General features: G+C 50.1%; 1 protein-coding gene across 3 annotated transcripts in view; it reads left to right on the top strand.

The window, feature by feature from the left end:
* The window catches only part of AP2A1 (adaptor related protein complex 2 subunit alpha 1), a 53,478-nt gene that overhangs the window by 11,604 nt on the left and 20,389 nt on the right, over positions 1 to 21,485 (top strand). The window contains exons 2-5 of one of the 3 annotated variants that reach the window (XM_073796162.1): positions 5,237 to 5,425; positions 18,491 to 18,559; positions 18,690 to 18,832; positions 19,236 to 19,429. In XM_073796162.1, the coding sequence (XP_073652263.1) occupies positions 5,410 to 5,425; positions 18,491 to 18,559; positions 18,690 to 18,832; positions 19,236 to 19,429 (422 nt within the window). In that variant the 5' untranslated portion in view covers positions 5,237 to 5,409. Of the gene's footprint in view, positions 1 to 5,236; positions 5,426 to 5,783; positions 6,008 to 8,749; positions 8,882 to 18,490; positions 18,560 to 18,689; positions 18,833 to 19,235; positions 19,430 to 21,485 lie in introns of those variants that run through there. The other 2 variants (XM_073796160.1, XM_073796161.1) reach the window with 2 other exon arrangements.

The raw sequence follows: 21,485 nt of genomic DNA on the forward strand, positions 1-21,485 counted from the left end.
AATCATACAGTACTTGTCTTTTCTGTCTGGTTTATCTAGCTTAGCATAATGTGCTCAGGGTCTGTCCGCGTGGCTGAAAACAGCAGAATATCCTCTTTTCTCACGGCCAGATAATATTCCATTGTGTGTATATACCACCTGGTTGTTTCCATATCTTGGCTACTGTGAATAGTGCTATTTGCAACTTAACTTTGAATGGATTAAAAATACATGATGGGGAAAAAAAATACATGATGGGGGCTTCCCTGGTGGCGCCGTGGTTGAGAGTCCGCCTGCCGATGCAGGGGACGTGGGTTCATGCCCCGGTCCGGGAGGATCCCACATGCCGCGGAGCGGCTGGGCCCGTGAGCCATGGCCGCTGGGCCTGCGCGTCCGGAGCCTGTGCTCCGCAACAGGAGAGGCCACAACAGTGAGAGGCCTGCGTATCGCAAAAAAAAAAAAAATACATGATGGATTTGGACTTCCCTGGTGGCACAGTGGTTAAGAATCTGCCTGCCAACGCAGGGGACATGGGTTCAAGCCCTGGTTGGGAAGATCCCACATACCGTGGACAACTAAGCCCGTGTGCCACAACTACTGAGTCTGCTCGCCTAGAACCCGTGCTCCACAACAAGAGAAGCCAGCGCAACGAGAAGCCCGTGCACGGCAACGAAGAGTAGCCCGCACTTGCCGCAACTAGAGAAAGCCCGCGCGCAGCAACGAAGACCCAACGCAGCCATAAATAAATAAATAAATAAATAAAATTAACATAAAGAAATAAATAAATTAGGATAACTTGGGGGAAAAAAAAAGACTCCTGCGCTCCCAGTGCAGGGGGCTTGGGTTCGATCCCTGGTCAGGGAACTAGATCCTGCATGCATGCTGCAACTAAGAGTTCACGTGCCGCAACTAAGGAGCCGGCAAGCTGCAACTAAGGAGCCCGCCTGCTGCAACTGAGACCCGGCGCAAGCAAATAAAATAAATAAATTTTTTAAAAATTAAAAAAAAGGGGCTTCCCTGGTGGCGCAGTGGTTGAGAGTCCGCCTGCTGATGCGGGGGACACGGGTTCGTGCCCCGGTCCGGGAAGATCCCACATGCCGCGGAGCGGCTAGGCCCGTGAGCCATGGCCGCTGAGCCTGCGCATCCGGAGCCTGTGCTCCGCAACGGGAGAGGCCACAACAGTGAGAGGCCCGCGTACCGCAAAAAATAAATAAATAAATAAATAAATAAATAAAACACATGATGGATTGATGGATGGAGGAAGGGAAGGCCAGATGGACTTGTGATAAAGCGAGTGGAGTAAAATGTTAATGCCAGCATTGGGGCGATGGGGTATATGGGTGTTTGCTGTACAGTTGTTTCAACTTTCTGAATATTTAGACATTTTCATTGTGAAATGCTGGAGAAGAAACTGGGTGATGGGGATGAAATGATATCATGGGGGGTGCTTGCTTTAAAATAATCCAGTGGGGGGTAGGGAAGTCAAATGCAGGGGATTATAAATGAAAGAATAAAGGTCATATGTTGATAACTGTTGGAGCTGGGTATATGGGGGTGCATTATACCCTTCTGCTTTGCAGGGATATATTTGAAAATTTCTATAACACATTAAAAAAAATTTTTTTGTGTTTTTATTTTTTGGCTGCGCCGCGTGGCATGTGGGATCTTAGTTCCACAACCAGGGTTTGAATCCAAGCCCCCTGCATTGGGAGTGCAGAGTCTAAACCACTGGACCACCAGGGAAGTCCCTTAAAATGTTTTAAATTGAAGTATAGTTGATTTACAGTGTTTCAGGTATACAGCAAAGTAATTCAGTTTTTATATATATATATATATATATATATGTATATATATTCTTTTTCAGATTCTTTTCCATTCTAGGTTATTACAAGATAGTGAATATAGTTCCCTGTGCTATATAGTAGGTCCTTGTTGTTTATCTATTTTATATAAAGTAGTGTGTACCTGTTAATTTCAAATTCCCAATTTATCCCTCCCCCCTTCCCCTTTGGTAACCATAAGTTTGTTTTCTATGTCTGTGAGTCTATTTCTATTTCGTAAGTTTTTTGTATCATTTTTTTAGATTCCCCATATAAGTGATATCACATGATATTTGTCTTTCTCTGACTTACTTCACTTAGTGTAATTATCTCTCGGTCCATCCGTGTTGCTGCAAATGGCATTATTTCATTCTTTTTCATGGCTGAGCAGTATTCCATTGTATATATGTACCTCATCTTCCTTAGCCATTCATCTGTTGATGGACATTTAGGTTGCTTCCATGTCTTGGCTATTGTAAATAGTGCTGCTATGAACGTTGGAGTGCATGTATCTTTGAATTAGAGTTTCGCCTTTCCCGGATATATGCCCAGGAGTAGGATTGCTGTAACACATTTTTTTTTTTAATACTGGATAACGTGTTCAAGTACGACACGGAGAGGTCACTTTATTTTTTTATTTCTTTATTTATTGGCCACGATGCTCGGCATGTGGGATTTTAGTTCCCTGACCAGGGATTGAACCCATGCCCCTTGTGGTGGAAGCACAGAATCTTAATCACTGGACCGCCAGGGAAGTCCCGAGAGGTCACTTTAAATCCCTAAATCCAGAAGTTCTCTCCTAAGAGGGGACATTGCATTGAGACCTGAAGGATGAGCCAGCCATGGGGAAAGCTGAGGTGGGCAGGGGGCAGGAATGAGTCTGGAGGGTCTTAAAGGCCAAGAGGAGGCCGGTGTGTCTGGTGCATTTAAGCTGCGGAAGGACACAGCTGACTGATGTTGCAAAAAGCACCCTGAGTGGCCAGGATGGAAGCAGGGAGAATGGCCAGGGATGTCTCTACAAGGTTCCAGGCAAAAGATGATGGTGATGGTGGCCTGCACCAGGTGAGGCAGTGGGGATGGGAGGAGGTGGCCGGCTTTGGGGTGTGTCCTGGCTTTGGTTTGGGGTGAAGGACGGGAGGGGGTCCGTCCTGGCAAGAGTGCCTGGGTGATTGATGGTGGGCCCAGCTGCCAAAATGGGAAGACTGGGGATGAGTGTAGTTTTTCTGGAGAAAATCAGGAGTTAATTTGTTCAGGTCAAAATCTTAAAAGCTATTGTGGTTCAACCCCTGAGCAATTCGAGGAGCTCCTGGGGTTCCCTCTTAATGCTCCATCTTTTTTTTTTTTTTTTAAAGATTTGATTTGATTTTTAGTTTTTTGTCTGTGTTGGGTCTTCGTTGCTGTGTGCGGGCTTTCTCTAGTGGGGGCTACTCTTCGTTGCGGTGCGCGGGCTTCTCATTGCGGTGGCTTCTCGTGTTGTGAAGCATGGGCTCTAGGCACGTGGGCTTCAGCAGCTGTGGCACGTGGGCTCAGGAGTTGTGGCACGTGGGTTCTAGAGCGCAGGCTCAGTAGTTGTGGCGCATGGGCTTAGTTGCTCCGCGGCATGTGGGATCTTCCCGGACCAGGGCTCGAACCCGTGTCCCCTGCATTGGCAGGCGGATTCTTAACCACTGAGCCACGAGGTAAGTCCCAATGCTCCATCTTGAAACCAAAAAGGACTTGTCTAAGCCTCATCTAGAACCCCATACATGAACTTGTTCATGACATGGTCTTAAAACTTAGTAATGGGTCACCTCCTCAGCCCCTGAACCCCAGAATGGTCTTACTCAAATCCCGTCCTGTAATTTTTTGCTTTCCAATAATGGCCTTGTGGCTGCTGAGCGCTTGCGACGTGGCGTGGCATGTCTCAGCTGAGCTGTGCTATGCGACGTGGCGTGGCATGTCTCAGCTGAGCTGTGCTATATGTATAAACACCAGATTTCAAAGACTTAGGAAGATAAGAATGTCAACTATGTTGAAATGATAATATTTGGGTATATGGGGTTAAACGAAATATATTATTAAAATTCATTTCACCTTTTCTTTTTACTTTTTTTTTTTTTTAACGTGGCAGGAGTATACTGAAAACTGTACTTGTGGTTCCCACTGTATATCTTCTGGGAAGTGCTGCTCTAAATGGGCAGGGATGAGTCCATGAGCTCCTGTGGGTGGCGCCACATCCACCCCCCACGCAGGATGGGACAGTCCCAGGGATTTTCAGGTTAGGGTGGCTCTTCCCAATCTCACTCCTCATGTGTGCCCAGAACGCCTCTGCTTTACAGCCAATCTTAAAAATTAACTTTTGGCTAATTTATGAGCTCTAGAGGGGGTTGGGAGAGGACTGAGTTCCCCCACCTACCATGACAGAACTTAGAAACAGGACATCTTTCACCCCACAACAAAACCCCAGAGTTTACTCTATCTGGCTCCTGGTGGGCTCTGGGTGAAGGGTTGGTTGAAGGTGGTGGGTGAGAGGGAGGTGGATAGTTAAAGCTGGGAAGTGGGTCGCTTTTCCCTCTTCCTTAGGGACAGAATTTTCCTGTTCTTCAGACTCTGGATGTCTCTCTTCGCATCCCTCGAAAAGCAGACTAGTACCATCCTCACTACTGATATATATATATATATTTTTTAATGGCGTTATCCATACCCCCAGAATTCAGAGTGGATGTTCCCAGCACCCGTGACACTCCCCCAAGGCTCATTCCAAGAATACTAGGTTTCTGAGATTGGAAAAGGCTGGCGGGTGGGGCTTAGTTCCTCGAGGTGACAGAATGGACTCTTCCCGTTCCTTTTGCCCCAAATTTCTCTTTAGCCCTGGGCGTTGGAGTTCTGGAGGCTTTGCCTTCCCCAAAACCAGTCACCCAAAGGTCTCTGGGGCGCCAAGGGGTAGTGGTTGGGCGAAACAAAGCGCATTCACTGATTCCTTCCCTTTAACCAACGTTCTTCATTCAGTACCAGGTCCCCTTCTTGTTCAGGAGGAGCTCCAAGCCCAATTTTTTATTCGATATCTGTTTAATGGTGTTATGGTTGAAAAGAAAAAAGCCATTGTATATTGAAAAGTGGTTAAAGGCCAAAATATAGTTTACATCCAGGCTCTACCACTTCTGAGCTGTGTGACCTTGGGCATGTCATTCAGGTCCTCTTCGGACCTCAGTTTTAACCTCTGCTTAATGGGAGTAGACTTGAATTACTGGGTCCTCCGCTCTGGGATACTTGGTCTCCGGACAAGTTTAGGTCGCAACATCTTGGCCTCTAGAGAAGGTAGGGGAAGGGGGAAGGGATGTCTTCCTGGAAGGAGATTAAGGAGTCGGGGGTGAAGGAAAGGGAGAAAGGAGAACAGAAAGACGCTTGCGCAGCAAATACCTCACGCTCTCCTGCCCCTCCCAACCCCTTCTCTGCAGCAGGGAATTGCAGGCGCCACTCCACCTATCCTAGCCCAGCCGAGGGCAACCTCCTGCTCCTTCCTTCTCTACGGATCGTCGCCCTCCTCCCGCCCCCACAACAGCCCAATCGGGGGTGGGAGTCGGACTGGCCCGGCGAATCCTCGACGCCTGCGGGGGCGGTCTACCCGCCCATGGGCCTCAATCAACGTAAGTCCCGCCTGCTCGAGCCCGCTCCCCCGCCTTCCTTCACGTCAATCCCTCCTTTCTAAGAGAGCGACCGGATCCAATCAGTATCGGAGCCGGCCGAGCGGAGGGGGCGGTCCCACTGTACGTAACCGAACTCCGCCCGTCTCTCGGGCAACGCCCCCACCCCCCCCCCCCACGGATCGGAAATAGCGGGGCTCTGGGCCAATCGTAGCGGCGTGCCTTTGTCCAGAGACCAATGAAAGAGGGAGTGGGGATGAGCCCGAGTCTGAGCGGCAGTAATACAAGCCAATAGACGGCTGAGAGCTCAGGATGGCGGAGGGGAGGGGTGGGGCCGGGGGCGGAGCCGCGGCCTGCCAGCCCGCCTGCCTGCCAGCCCGCCTGCCAGCCCGCCCTCCCCCCTTGGCCGGCTCGGCTCCTCTGCGCTGCCTGGGGTCCTTCCCTCCTGGTCCCCGCCTGCCAGCCCCCGCTGTGCTGCGCCCTGCCCGGCCAGGCCTGGAGCCGACACCACCGCCATCATGCCAGCCGTGTCCAAGGGCGATGGGATGCGGGGGCTCGCCGTGTTCATCTCCGACATCCGGAACTGTGAGAGAGCGGCTGGGGGACACCGGGCGAGGGGGAGCGTGGGATTGAGGGATTCGGGGGTTACAGAGGGGCCCAGGGGATAGAAATCCATTGCGGTCTTAGAGTGAGAGGATAGAGAGGCCCCGGGGGTACTTTAGGGTGGGGGGGATGGGGGGGCTTAGGGTGTCATAGTGTGCCTCTTGAGGTGACGACACGGAGTGGCTAGAGGCGTCCGGGAGGGTCTTAATATAGAGGAGGCTAGTAAAGTCCCTGGGATGGGACATAGAGTTGTCCCTGGGAATGGAAGAAAGGCTGGGGGATCGTATTAGAGATGGGGTTAGAGAAATCCCTGATGTAGCTAGAAAGGGAAAAGGGTGCATGGGTGGGTGGGTGGGGGTATCCTGTGGAGAGATAAAGTGGGAGGAGGCCAGAGAGGACTGGGAGGACGTGAAACACAGGAAGCCTAAAGGGACTGGGCTTGAGGGCCTGGGTGAGGGGGTGTCATAGAGGGGAAGGGACTAGGTAGGTCACCGAGGCTCCCAGCTAGTTCATAGAGAGGACTTGAGAATGACAGAAAGTCCCAGGGGTTTGGGGAGGAGAGACGGAAAGGTGGGGGCCTGTAGTGGGCCCCTGGTGAGGGATAGAGGGGCTCCAGGATGGAGGATTGCTTAGGAGACATGGAGGGCAGTGGAGAAGGGGCTAGAGGGGGTACTGGGAGGAGCACAGAGGAGAGGCGCTGCAGGTGGAGAGTCTTGGGAGAACCTGGAATAGCGAGCTGGGGGGCCTGCAAAGGAGAGGACATTATAACGCGGGGTCTTGGGGTATGTGCCAGAATGGGGAGAGCCCAGATCTCAAAGAAGGGGCCAGGGGGCCTTAGGAATTTGTGGGGAAGAGATCTGGAAAGCTGGGGGGTGGGGGAAGCCTGGCCCCAGAGAGGGGTCATAGGTCAGGGAGCAGGACAGCCCTGAATCTGGAGCGCTCTCCCATCTGACCACATCAACATGGGGGCAGCCATCACCAGCAGGAAGAATGGTCGTGACTGTGGGAGGCCTGGCGCCAAGTCAGCTCCCGGCTCCTGCGAGCGGGTGTTGGTGTTTTGAGCTGCCAAAAGCTTCACAGGCTGTGTCCGCATGGGCTTTGGGGTCAGCCAGACTTGGGTTTGAGTGTGAGCGCTCTCACTCCCCAGCCGTGTGACCTTGAATGAGAGACTTCGCCTCTCAGTTTCCTCATCTGTCAGGAGGGACTGATCACACCTTCCTGATGGGGTTGTTATGATACCGAATGTGGGTGAGGCCTTTCACACACTCCAGGCACTAGGTAGCTTGGCTACTGTTCCTGTTATTTGGCTGGGTCTGAGGAGCGGCCTCTGCTGGGTGCCCAGTGATGATTTTAGAATTTAGTAGGGATGGGAGGATCTGGCATGTAGTAGGTGCTCAGCGAGCAAGAGGGGTGGAAACTGTTGGGTCTCAAGTGGCGGAGAGAGGTTAAGTCTGTTATGAAAGGGGTGGAGCTTCGAGGATTTGTGGGTTGCGGGGGCCAGCTGTTAGCAGCAAGTGTGCATTGCCTCTGACACCTACCTTGCGACCCTTGGCAAGTCATTCAACCTCTTGGAGGCCCCCTTTTCTTGTCGGCCGACTCCCATTGATCAGAACATCTTGTCTCTGAAGGTTCGTTCATTCGTTTATTCATTTGACAAAAAGCTTTTTGATCACTCCAGTGTGCCAGACACTGTTCCGGGGACTGGGGCTATAACAGTGAACAAAAATTCCTGCCCCTGGGAGCACCCATGCCGGGAGGGAGATTAACAAGTAAACACAGAGAACCCGCAGGGTCAGACGATGACTAGTGCTGTGAAGAAAAATAAGGCAGGCAAGCGGGGGAGGGGAGGGACCAGGATTGAGGGGGATCGAGCCCTGCAGACTTTGGAGGAATGAGGGGTCCAGGCAGGAGAATGGTGCATTCAAAGGTCCTGAGGTTGTAGCATGCTTGGGGTGGGTTCAGATAAATGCGAGGGGGCTTGTGTGGCTGGGGCCAAGAGAGGGAGGGAGGGAGGGAGAGCGGTGGGAGATAAGGACAGAGAGGGGACAGGGCTTTGTGGGCCACTAGGAGCACTTTGGCCTTTCTCTGAGCGAAGCTAGAGCAGCGGGAAGGTTTTGAGCATAGGAGGGACAGGAGCTGATTGATGTATTAAAATAGTTCCTCTGGCTGCTGGGAAGAGAACAGACCCAAGGAGGTCCGAACAGAAACAGGGAAGGAATTAGAGGGCCGTTGCAAGCATCCCAGTGAGAGACGGTGTTGGTTCGACTGGGGTGAGAAGGAAACGATGAGAAGTGTTTGGTTGGAGATAGATTTTGAAGGATCTGCAAAGGGATTGGATGATGGGGGCAGGACAGGAAAGAGAAAACAAGTGGGTGTCACTGCAGGACCCCAGAGGGAAGCCAGAGGACGGAGGGGAGACTCCGACTTGGGGGCAGTGGAAGTAGTTTAGCCAAATGAGCCAGGGCTGGAGAATCAGGGCTTCCCCTTGTCCTTGGTTTTCTCATCAAGTGTAGGTTGAATGGCTGGTATGTTTCAAGCCTTATCATGGGCACTGGAGAAACAGTGGTAAATAGGACAGACTTGTCTGTACCCCCATGAAACTCCCAGCCCCTGAGGGAGACAGGTGCTGCATAAAAGTGGCAGCTGTCCATCTCCCAAGCACTTGTATATGGATGTTCATACAGCATCGTTCATGATAGATAACCAAAGAGCGGAAGCAAACCCAAATGTCTGCCAGCGGATGGATGGCGAAACACAATGTGGACACCCACACGATGGAATAGTATTCAGCCATTAAAAAGGAATGAAGTACCATAGAGGCTACAGCACGGATGAAGCTCGAAAACATCATTTTAGGTGAAAGAAGACAGACACAAAAGGCTACATATTGTAGGATTCCATTTCTATGAGGTGTCCAGAATAGGCAAATCCAGAGAAACAGAAAGTAGTTGAGTGGTTGCCTAGGGCTAGGGGGTGGTGGAATGTGGAATGACTGCTAATGAGAACAGGGTTTCTTTGAGGGGTAATGAGAATGTTCTGGAATTAGATGGTGGTGATAGCTGAACAACACTGGATCTGCTAAAGACCACAGAATCGCACTATCAAATGGTGAGCTCTGTGGTATGTGAATTGTATCTCAGTTTTTTTTTTAAATTGAAGTATAGTTGATTTACAATATTGTGTTAGTTTCAGGTGTACAGCAAAGTGATTCTGTTATACATATATATATATATTTTTTTCTCATATTCTTTTCCATCATGGTTTATTACAGGATGTTGAATATAGTTTCCTGTGCAAATCCTGGTTGTTTATCTGTTTCATATATGCCACTGTTAGATGATATATTAATTTTATTTTCTTTACCTAAATTGAGGAAGAAACCTAAAATCAAATCTAAATATATTACAAGGCATTCAGGGAGGTATGTTTTGTTGCCCCTCAGAAAATTACCTGAAATTTACTTTCAAAATTAGATCTGCTTGTTTAAAAGCCCTATCCTGGCTCCTTTCTTGTTTGCATCAAGTTTTTTTTAAAGCGGAAAAAAATTGTAGCTGTCCTAAGTCCAGTGAGGTAGAGGGCCACAATGATGAGAGAACGGGGCCTCTGTCTGCTTGCGTTGCCCAGACAATGGGGAGGGGTTAGCCAGGCCAAGGGAAGGGGAAAAGAGCTGTGAAGGCAGAGGAACAGCAAGTGCAAAGGTCCTGAGGCCCCGTCGAGACTCTGTGCTAAGGCTTATGTGGCTGGTACAGAGAGGGATGGGATCTGACACTGGGGAGGTGGGCAGAGGCCAGGTTGGTGTTTGTCCCGAGAGCACCGGAGAGGGTTTCAAGCTGGAGTGAGGGCAAAAGAAGGAATGAGGGACATGGATGAGGCCGTGCTCAGAGCTGAGCAGGTGGAGGACAGCGAGGAGTGTGTAGCCATCCTGCTGGAGGATCTGAAGGGCATAGTGGAATTCAGGGGGAAGGAACTAGAAGGAGATGAAAGGCAGGCTTTGAGAAGGAGAGCCAGGAAGGGCAAATTCTGCAGATAAGAAAGGGAGAGGTGAGGCTGGGCCCAGCCTGAGGGTGTAGTCCTGTCCTGTCTGGAGGGGAGTCAGCCTCCCAGACGCTTATCTGACTGGGAGCTCCCTAAGGCAGGAGCTGGGGTTGCCTCCTCTCTAGGGCCCAGCTCCCCCCAAGCCCAAGGACAATGTGAGTGAATGAATGGGAAGGGGGTTGCTGGGCTGCCACAGTGCCCCGAGCTCTCCATGAGGGCACATCCCACTGCAAACTGTGACCCATTCTGTTTGTGGCGTCTCCCTCAGCCCCTGGAGTGCAAGCCCTGGTCTGATCCCTTCCCGGGTCCCCACTTCCACCTTCTGCAGGGCTGGCCCGCAAGAGTCCTTGGGAGGTGTTTGCTGATTGAATGAATGAATGGACAAATCAATCTTTACTGAGCACTGATTGAGTGCTAGACACTTTCTAGGTGATGAGACTAAAACGGTGAGCAAAAGTCCCCTTCCAATGGTGCTCACATTCTAGCAGGGAAATGGACCAATATACAGATAAATATGTAGTGTTCAGGTGTTCAGACAGGTAGCAGTGAGTGTTGGGAGGAAATAAAGCAGGGAAGGGGTGTCGGGGTGTAGGGATGGCGCTCTCATATAGGCTGCTCGGAGCGCCTCTCACTGAGCAGGTGACATTGGAGCAAAGAAGAATTTGGTGGGTGAATTGGCCTGCAGAATCTGGGAGAAGACATTTTTGGCAGCGCAGACAGCCTATGCAAAGGCCCTGAGGCAGGACTGTGCTTGAGGTGTAGGAGGAATGCGGGGAGAGGGTGGGAGTTGTGGTCAGAGAGGGAACTAGTGGATCCAGTGACGACTTGTTTTTACACTGAGCCAGATGGAAGCCAGGGAGAGATTCAGTGCAGAGAAGGGACAGGGTTTGACTCAGCTTTTCACAGAATCCCTCTGGCCGCTGTGGAGAGAGCAGAAGGAATGAGTCCCACTTTGATGGTGCTCCAACATCAGTGTGCCGTTGGGGACAGCGCCCCTCCCCCCACACCCCTGCTCAGGGCACTTAAAGGAACTGGCTTTAGGTTGTGAGTGGCATCCAGATGCTGGCAACAGACAGATCCAGGCCTGAGCTCCGTCCCTCTCTACCTGTGTGTCATCTAGTGACCTCGGTCCACAATCGCATTCAGCACCTCCCCCGCGTCAGGACTGCTCGACCCTGTGTCAGGATGCTACACGGGACGCAGCCACCCACCCCTGCCCTTGGGGAGCTGGCATTCCCATCCAGAAGCCGAGGGCTTACAGAGCAACATGTGCCCCCTTAATATGTTAGGCGGCAGCTCAGGGAGGTCTTTGCAGCTACGTTCAAGTAAGGGAATGACAGGGTCTGACTTGGTTGCTCAAGGAGAATATTTTCTCTCAGAGATGTTGACAATTTTGATAACGTCTAACCCAGGGTTGTCATGCGGCGATCCACATACGTACATTTTTTAAAAATTGAGGTATGGTTAATTTACCGTGTTATGTTAGTTTCAAGTATACAGCAAAGTGATTCAGTTATACGTATATATATTAAATACATATACGTATGTATATATATCCTTTTTCAGGTTCTTTTCCATTTGAGGTTATTACAAGATATTGAGTATATTTCCCTGTGCTATACAGTAGATCCTTGTTTATCTCTTATGTATAGTAGTGTGTGTATGTTAATCTCAAACTCCAAATTTATCTCCCCCCCCCGCCCCACCCCTGCAGTTTCCCCTTTGGTAAACATAAGTTTATTTTCTGTGTCCGTGAGTCTATTTCTGTTTTGTAAGTCAGTTTATTTGTATCCTTTTTTTATATTCCACAGATAAGTGATAATCATATGATATTTGTCTTTCTCATATGATATTTGTTACTTCACTTAATATGATAATCTCTAGGTCCATCCACATATGTACATTTAAATTTTCCGTAGTCACATTAAAAAAGTAAAACCAGGGAAATTAACTTTAATATGATTTATTTCCTTTACCCCAGTATGCCCCAAATATTATCTGAATGTGTAATCGATATTTTTTCAATGATTAACAAGTCAATTTATGTTCCTTTCTCAACTCGGAGGCTACAGTTTCTTTGGAAATATTTTCTCTGTCTTAAGAGTTCATAAAACTTACGGTTAAAAAAGAAGATTCACAAAGGGTCCAAGTCGTTCCAGACATACTTTTCCAGTGACTGAGTGGAGGATTGGTTTTTAATTTTTAACTTACTGCAATTAAATAAAATTAGGAATTCAGTCACTCCATAGCACCAGCCAGTTTTCAAATGTCCAGTGGCCACATGTAGCCAGTGGCTCCGATGGTGGGCCGCGTGGGCCAACATGTTCTGAACTTTATAGGGGTCCAGAGTCAACAAGCATCATCTCCCAGAGCCCTCTTTGAGGACTCAGGGCTGTTGGGACTTGTGTGGGAGACATCGGAGCACATCCTAGTAGAGAGAAACTTTTGTTGCTTTGTATTGTAAACAGTTGTCTGGAAGGCAATGAAGGGTCTTGCAGTGAGGTGCCAGCCAGTGCCTGGGTTACCGCCATAAGCGCATGTCAATCCCTTCATGGTAGTCCAGGTTTGTTAGGAGGCCTTTTGTGGCAGTGACAGCCCCACCCCGATGCCCCAGGTTAAATGCTTAGGGAGGCTTATTTCCCCTACCCAGAAGCCCCAAGGTCCTTCTGGAGCCGTCAGCAGTAACCTGCCCTGGCCTGTAGCAAGGGGGTGGCCTCTTTTCCACCTGCACGGCCCTCACAGCAACAGCTGCAGGCAGAATGGGACCCCCTGCCCTCCCATGGCTCCCCAGCACCCTCAGAAAAGCCAAGAGGTTGCACGGTCTGTCCCTGCCTGCTGTGCTGGCCCCCAGGCCTTTGCACAAGCTGGTCCTCGTGCCCAGAGCACACCTCCCCTTATTTCTGCTTGGTTCATTTCAGCCTCGTCTTTTGAGCCTGAAATCCCAGGAGCGGGGAATTCCCTGGCGGTCCAGTGGTTAGGGCTCCATGCATGCTTCCACTGCAGGGGTCATGGGTTCTATCGCTGTTAGGGAACTAAGATCCCACATGCCGCAGCGTGGCCAAAAAGGAAAAAAAAACAAAAAAAAACCCAGGAGCTGGCCAAAAAAAAAAAAAAAGTCTCAGAAACTGGGTACCAGGAAGCCTTCCTCCCCGCATCTGATTCCAGCATCCCAGCCCCCACTGTGTTTGTTTCTGTGAAAGTTTTCCCCATTGTCCCTGTCAGCCTCTCCAATCAAGGAGCATCCCCAGGGCAGAGCAGATGTGACTCATCCCTGAGCTTGGCCCAGGGAATGTTTGAAGATAAAGGAATCTCTTTAAAACACCCTGAAATGCTTGCATGCCTCTTGTGACGGGAAGCTCATTCCCCCTGTCGCAGGCTGGCCGAGTGATGGAAAGTTTCTTCCATGAGCCCAGTTCTGTCACAGCTGCCTTCAGCCCCTTTCTCCCATGCGTTACACTCAGCAGCGCCCAGGTGCTGTCTCTGGGCACCCAGGCTCTAGATATTTGCAGAGGTTATGTGCTCTGCTGGGATGCATTTCCTCTAGGGCCACAGAACATTCTCTTTTGGAGACCTGATGCTTTGTTCTTTCTGTGAATTCTTTTTTGTAGCAAAGTATATTGGTGGTGCAGAAGACAATATCAAATAGACGTGGACAGTTTAAAGACTAAGGAAAAAACATATACACACACAAACATATATTCTTTGAATATTCCTTACTTTAAATTTTATTTATTTATTTATGGCTGCGTTGGGTCTTTGGTGCTGCGCGCGGGCTTTCTCTAGTTGCGGCGAGCAGGGGGCTACTCTCCTTTGCGGTGCGCGGGCTTCTCCTTCCGGTGGCTTCTCTTGTTGCGGAGCAGGGGCTTTAGGTGCGCGGGCTTAAGTAGTTGTGGCTCGCGGGCTCTAGAGCGCAGGCTCAGTAGTTGTGGTACGCCGGATTCATTGCTTCACAGCATGTGGGCTCTTCCCAGACCAGGACTCGAACCCTGTGTCCCCTGCACTGGCAGGCGGATTCTTAACCACTGCACCACCAGGGAAGCCCTAAAAATTTATTTTTAATTTTTACACATAGCAGGCACTAATAATATTTTTTTATTAAATGAGCGAAATGTCCAACTATACCATAATAATTAAATAAATTACGGGATAATTCACTCAGCTATCATAAATTCTTTAATTAGGAAACAGATTCTCATACCATGATGGTGGGATATAAACTGGTTCATTATGGGAAAGCCATTTGCCTTCATATATCAGAAAAATTTGAAAATGGGCATACTCGTTGCTCTAAGAACTTTATTTCCGGGACTTTATTCTAAAAACAAATTACATAGTGTTATCATTTAGCTATAAAGAGGAGTATTGAAGAACACTTCAAATTAGCCAAAATTTATGAACTATGGCCATTATTTTTCTTTTCCATATTCTCTGTCATGTGCTTATGTTATCTTTGAATTTTTGTTTTTTTTGGCCACACCCCGCGGCTTGCAGGATCTTAGTTCTGTCACCAGGGATCGAACCAGAGCCAAAGTGCCGCGTCCTAACCACTGAACCGCCAGGGAATTCCTGCATATTCTTTAAATTGTCCATATCTGTTTTCTATTCTCTTCTACATCATTGATATACTTCACTATACAAATATATTAATATATATTTGTATACAAATATACTAACTTGTATATTCACATATACATATATAGTGTATTTATAAAAAAAGCTCACAGATCAGAAGTGATGAATTTTGATGAATTCATCATCAAAATCTGATGAATTTTCCCCAGCTGAACACAGCTGTGTAACTGGCCCCCAGGGTCAGAAACAACATCCCTAGCTCCCTGGCACCCCCCTCCCCACTGCTCAGTCATCCAACACCATAGGTTAGTTTTGCCTGCTTCTTGAAGCTTTTAATAGAGGTAAACGAAGGCCAGAGAGAGCTCTAGGCTCAGTAATTTAATTGCCGTTCAGATACCCGTCTATCTGTGGTAAAAGTTAGGCAGCCACCGTGTGCTATATGGTCCATTTATAAAAGCTGTTTGGTTGTTTTTTCTCGTCCCTACAGAATAGCTTTAAGGCAACTGATTAGAGCAATTGTGTGGTTATCCTCAGGTTAGGAGGAGAACGGAACCTGCGCACCAGTTTTGCGGAGCTGCCGTGCTGGTCACCGCCCCTGCCCTGCCCCCAGAGGGAGGTGCTGTCCTGACCCCCTGGCCACCCTCCGGTGGGCACACCTCAACAGTGTGACGTGGTTCTGGCTTAGTTCTCGCTGGTGAACTGCGCCTGAACCCTCCTCATCTTTCACGGCCCTCCTCAAATGTCCCCTATTCTTGGCAGCCACCAGCAAGGCCCCCGGGGGTGTCTGGGTGACCTCCAATCGTGCCCATCTCACTCAGGTGTGGGGACAGGGCCCCGCTGCCTGCGCCCCACCAAGCCAGGAGTCCCTGGGGGAGGATCAAAAGTGCCAGATCTGCGTGGGCCCTGGGTGCCCAGCGTCGCCCCGCTCAGGCCTGGCCCACAGGGCTTAGGAAACGTGTAATTAATAAATGAAGCATCAGATAGCCTCTGGGCCACACAGGGCAATTCAGCCTCATCACTGAGGTACTGGCCCTTCATCGCCTGGCTCCCAGAGACCTCCCACCCTCCCTGAGGCCTGGGAGTGGGTCACTCTGTACCTCTTCAGCCCCTTTTTCTTTCACATCTTCATGCCTTTCCTGAGCTCAGGCACTCAGTAAGCCTGTGGAACGTGGGGTCACTACCCAGAAAAGTGGCAGATGCTGGCCCCACCCTCGGGGCTCTGGTGTGGTCTGGGGACAGCAGCAGACCCAGACACGCACAGCAGCGTTGAGGGAGGTGACCCGGGCAGTGTGGGAGCCCAGGAAAGGCCCAAGAGCAGCGTTACCCAGAGGGCAAGCCGCATGTGTGGTTTTTAACTTCTTCAGGAACCACTTTTTTGTTAGTAGAAAGTAGAACGGAATGGGCCAAATTAATTTTAATAATATGTTTGTATAATCTGATACACCCCCAATATTCTTTTCTAAATATTTATTTATTTATTTTATTTTGGCTGCCCCAAGTGTTAGTTGTGGCACGTGGGATCTTTTTAGTTGTGGCATGCGGGCAACTAAATATTCTCATTTCAACATGTATTCAGTATTTAAAAATTTTTTTGATTAAAAAAATTTTAAACAACTAATTAATTATATTTTTAACTTTGTAATGAGATAGTTTACATTTCTTTTTTTTAATTAATTAATTAGGTTGTGCTGGGTCTTACTTGCGGCAGGCAGGCTCCATAGTTGTGGCATGCATGTGGGATCTAGTTCCCTGACCAGGGATTGAACCCAGGCCCCCTGCATTGGGAGCACAAAGTCTTAACCACTGTGCCACCAGGGAAGTCCCTACATTTCTTTTTTTTTTTTTCCACACTCAATCTTCTAAATCCCGTGTGTCTTTGCCACTTACTGCCCATCTCAGTTGGGAGCAGCAACGTTTTAGGTGCTTGAGAGCCACCTGGCTGATGGCTGCCGTATTGGACACGGCAGCTCTAGCGTCTATTTGGAACTGATCAGGAGGTGCTAATCAGAAGGGGCTTCCTAGAGGAGGTGATAGCTGAAGTGAGGCTTATGGGAGCTTCCCCGGAAGTTGGGAGTAGGTGGTGAGGCAGGATTTCTAAAGAGAAAGAGAGCACATACCCTCGCTTTCTCCTTCATTCACTCATTCATTTGAACCTCCCAGTTGCCTGATGACACAGCCATGGGTCAGAACAGGCTCCACCATTCAGATGACCAGACATTTATTAAGCACCTGCTATATGCTGGGCACTGTTCTGGAAGCTCCCCTGTGATGCTTATAATCTGAAGGGGGAGCCGAGGTTTGACAGTAAAGGTAAATAAAATAGTTACATGGTGTGAAATGAGCCAGGGAAGACTTTTTTTTTTTAATATTTATTTATTTGGCTGCACTGGGTCTTTAGCTGTGGCATGCAGGGTCTAGTTCCCTTACCAGGGATGAAACCCGGGCACCCTGCATGGGGAGCACGGAGTCTTTTTTTTCTTTTCTTTTTTAAATTTATGTTTTAGAAATTTATTTTATTTTTGGCTGCATTGGGGTCTTCATTTCTGTGCGTGGGCTTTCTCTAGTTGCGGTGAGCGGGGGCTTCTCATGGCAGTGGCCTCTCTTGTTGTGGAGAACGGGCTGTAGGCACTCAGGCTCAGTAGTTGTGGCTCGCAGGCTCTAGGGCGCAGGCTGAGTAGTTGTGGCACACAGGCTTAGTTGCTCTGCGGCATGTGGGATCTTCCCGGACCAGGGATCGAACCCATGTCCCCTGCATTGTCAGGCGGATTCTTACCCACTGTGCCACCAGGGAAGCCCGGGAGCCCGGAGTCTTAACCGCTGGACCACCAGGGAAGTCCCAGGACATTTTTTTTAAATGATGGAAACAGAAGAAGAAGGCACTGACTTTAAAGAACTGGCCAAGAGGGAATTTCCTGGCAGTCCAGTGGTTAGGACTCTGCACTTGCACTGCCAGGGCCCCCGGTTCGATATCTGGTTGGGGAACTAAGATCCCACAAGCCGTGCGGCACGGCCAAAAAATAACAATAATAAATAAATAGAGAATTGACCAAGAAAGGCCTCTTGGAGGAGGTGACAAGAGCTGAGACCCAAGTGATGAGAAGAAAACTGGATAGATGGGCAGGTGGAGGGCACAGCACGTGCAAAGGCCCTGGAGGTGGGAAGGAGTGTGAATTGTCCCTGGAACTGACAGAGGCCTGCGAGGTGGGGACACACAGCAAGATGGTGAGGGGTGACACTGGTGGGGTGGCCAGGGCAGGGCCAGAGGGCTTGGTAGCCACGGGGTAGAATCCCCCCAGTGGGAAGCAAGGATGCCAGAAAGGAGGCTGCCACAGTGATCTGGCTGGGCAGGCGGAGGTGGGGAGCGGGGAGCTCAGGACCCAATGCCTGGCAACTGGCTGGAATTGGGAAGGTGCAGGCCCAGCAGTTTTCAGGAGACACTGAGCTCTGGGGTGTGGTCAGAGTGAGGGTCCAGGGGGCCAGCTCGAAGGCAGCCTATCTCTGCATTCATTCATTCATTACATATTTCCTGCCAGGGGCATATTTCAGCTGGGGGCTGGTGCAGTGGTAACCGGAGCCATGGGTGGGACAGGAACTGGAGGAGGGAGGGAGGCAGGGAGTGCCCCAAAGTGTGTGCTGGGCTCCTCCTCTGGGTGGTAGGGACCAAAGAGCCAAGGTTCCCACCTCCCGGAAGCTCCCAGCTAGAGACAGGGCCCAGGCCTTGCCTCAGCCCCCTGGGCCTGGAGCCCCAGGGTGGGGAGAGTCTGCCCTTCCAGCCGGAAGGACCTTGCCCAGCAAAGTGAGGGCAGGCGGCTCAACTCTCTGGGACTCTCCTGACCTGTCCTCCCTTCTCCCTTCCAGGTAAGAGCAAGGAGGCGGAGATTAAGAGAATCAACAAGGAACTGGCCAACATCCGCTCCAAGTTCAAGGGTATGCTGGGGGCCCAGGCTCCTGGGTCTGTGGGAGGAGCGGGCTGTGCGCTGGGGCTGGGATACCTGGGACCTGTAGGTTTGATCCTTCCTCATTTTTACCTCCCCTTTCTTCCTTCCTCTGGCCCCAGGGGACAAAGCCTTGGACGGCTACAGCAAGAAAAAGTATGTGTGTAAACTGCTCTTCATTTTCCTGCTCGGCCACGACATCGACTTTGGGCACATGGAGGCCGTGAACCTGCTGAGCTCCAACAAGTACACGGAGAAGCAGATAGTGAGTCTGGGCGGGGAGAGGGCTGGGGGCCTGGACTCCTGGGTCTGAGGTGGGAGGGGCCGGGGGCCTGGATCCTGGGTCTGAGGTGGGAGGGGCCGGGGGCCTGGATCCTGGGTCTGAGGGAGGAAGGGCTGGGGGCCTGGATCCTGGGTCTGAGGTGGGAGGGGCCGGGGGCCTGGATCCTCTGTCTGAAGGAGGAGGGGCCGGGGGCCTGGACTCCTGGGTCTGAGGGAGGAGGGGTTGGGGGCGGGGATTCCTGGGTCTGAGAGGGGAGAGGCCTAGGACCTGGACTCCTGGGGCTGAGGGAGGAGGGGCCGGAAGTGCAGACTCCAGGGTTGAGGGTTGGGGTCTAGGGCCAGTTAACCACAATGCTCCAAGCCCACCACCTCCCTCCGCAACCCAGGGTTACCTGTTCATCTCGGTGCTGGTGAACTCCAACTCGGAGCTGATCCGGCTCATCAACAACGCCATCAAGAACGACCTGGCCAGCCGCAACCCCACCTTCATGTGCCTGGCCCTGCACTGCATCGCCAACGTGGGCAGCCGTGAGATGGGCGAGGCCTTTGCCGCTGACATCCCTCGCATCTTGGTGGCTGGGTGAGGCGTTGGGGACCCAGGTGGGGGGATAGGGTAGACAAGACCCAACCCAGTTTGAGGGTCAGAGAGGCTCTGTCACCTGCCCAAGGTCTCCCAGCCAGGCTTGGCACCACCGTGATTCCGGTGGCAGCCCCATGGTTGTCTCTTGTCATCTCACCAAAGTGACTCGACAGTGTAAGGCAGCTTCCCAGCAAAGCCAGTGGGATGTCTATCTGATCGACCTTTAACATCTAGTAAAGAAGAGGTGATAACCTTAAGTTATGTCGGTGACAGCCCTCCAGAGCTTCTGCCTCTTCTCCATTCATTCATTCAACAAACATCTGTTGAGCATATATGTGCGGGGCACCATGCTGATTGCTGGGGATGTAGCCATGACCAGAAACGGACATGGTCATCCTCCTCCCAGGATGAAACATATATTTCCTCTCAGAACCATGCTGTGGGGTGCGGAAGCCCATAGGGCATGTAGTAGGCATGCCTGACCTAGCCTGGGGGCTCAGGGAGGGCTTCTCAGAGGAAGTGGGATCAGGCTGAGACCTGGGTGAGTAGGAGGAGTTGGCTGTGGAACAGGGAAAGGCGTGAAGGGTGGTGGATCAGCCTGTGTGACCTTTCTGAAGCAGGAGGTTGTTCAGCAAACACTTCTTGAGCACCTGCAATGTGCCGGGCACTGTTCCGGGCATGGGAAGGCAGGAGGGAGCAGCGGAGACGGTCATGCCCATCCTCAGGGAGCTTACATCTCGGGGGGAATCCAAAGAGCAAACACATAGGCAAAGAAGTGAGTTGAGTTCGGATAGTGACAGTTCCTCTGAAGAAAACAAAACAGGGTAGTGGGGGGCAGCAGAGATGGTGGGGAAGGCTGCTTAAGTCAGACTCATCAGGGAGGGTCTCTGCAAAAGGTGACATGTAATTTGAGACTGGAATGATGAGGAGAAGACAGTCATTCAGAAATGTTGGAAGGTATCTCCTCACAGCAGTCAGAATGGCCGTCACCAAAAAATCTACAAACAATAAGTGCCGAAGAGGGTGTGGAGAAAAGGGAACCAACCCTCTTGCGCTGTTGGTGGGAATGTAAATTGATACAGCCACTGTGGACAACAGTATGGCAGTTCCTTAAAAAACTAAAAATAAAACTACCATATGACCCAGCAATCCCACTCCTGGGCATATACCCTGAAAAAACCATAATTCAAAAAGAGTCATGTACCATAATGTTCATTGCAGCACTATTTACAATAGCCAGGATATGGAAGCAACCTAAGTGTCCATCGACAGATGAATGGATAAAGAAGATGTGGCACATATATACAATGGAATATTACTCAGCCATAAAAAGAAACGAAATTGAGTTATTTTTAGTGAGGTGGATGGACCTAGAGTCTGTCATACAGAGTGAAGTAAGTCAGAAAGAGAAAAACAAATACCGTATGAAAACACATATATATGGAATCAAAAAAAAAATGGTTCTGAAGAACCTAGGGACGGGACAGGAATAAAGATGCAAGCTCAGAGAATGGACTTGAGGACACGGGGAGGGGGAAGGGTAAGCTGGGACGAAGTGAGAGAGTGGCATTGACATATATAGACTACCAAATGTAAAATAGATAGCTAGTGGGAAATAGCTGCATAGCATAGGGAGATCAGCTCGGTGCTTTGTGACCATCTAGAAAGGTGGGATGGGGAGGGGGGGAGGGAGACGCAAGAGGGAGGGGATATGGGGATATATGTATACGTATAGCTGATTCACTTTGTTACACAGCAGCAACTAACACAACAATGTAGAGCAATTATACTCCAATAAAGATGTTAAAAAAAAAAAAAGGTTGGAGTAGTGCTCCAAGCAAAAGGAGCAGCAAGTACAAAGGTCCTGAGGTAGGCATGAGCTTTGTACATTCAAGGAACCAAGAGATAGTGTCTCTGGCTTGACTGTGGTGAACAAGCGAGAGAATAAGGGGAGTATGGATTTATTCTAATTGAAACTGGGAGGCAGTAGGTGTGTTTTGAGCAGATAAATGACATGCTTGGCTTTGTTTTTTTATTTTATTTTATCTTTTTAATT

The sequence above is a fragment of the Tursiops truncatus genome, chromosome 19, assembly GCF_011762595.2.
Source record: "Tursiops truncatus isolate mTurTru1 chromosome 19, mTurTru1.mat.Y, whole genome shotgun sequence".
NCBI lineage: Eukaryota > Metazoa > Chordata > Mammalia > Artiodactyla > Delphinidae > Tursiops > Tursiops truncatus.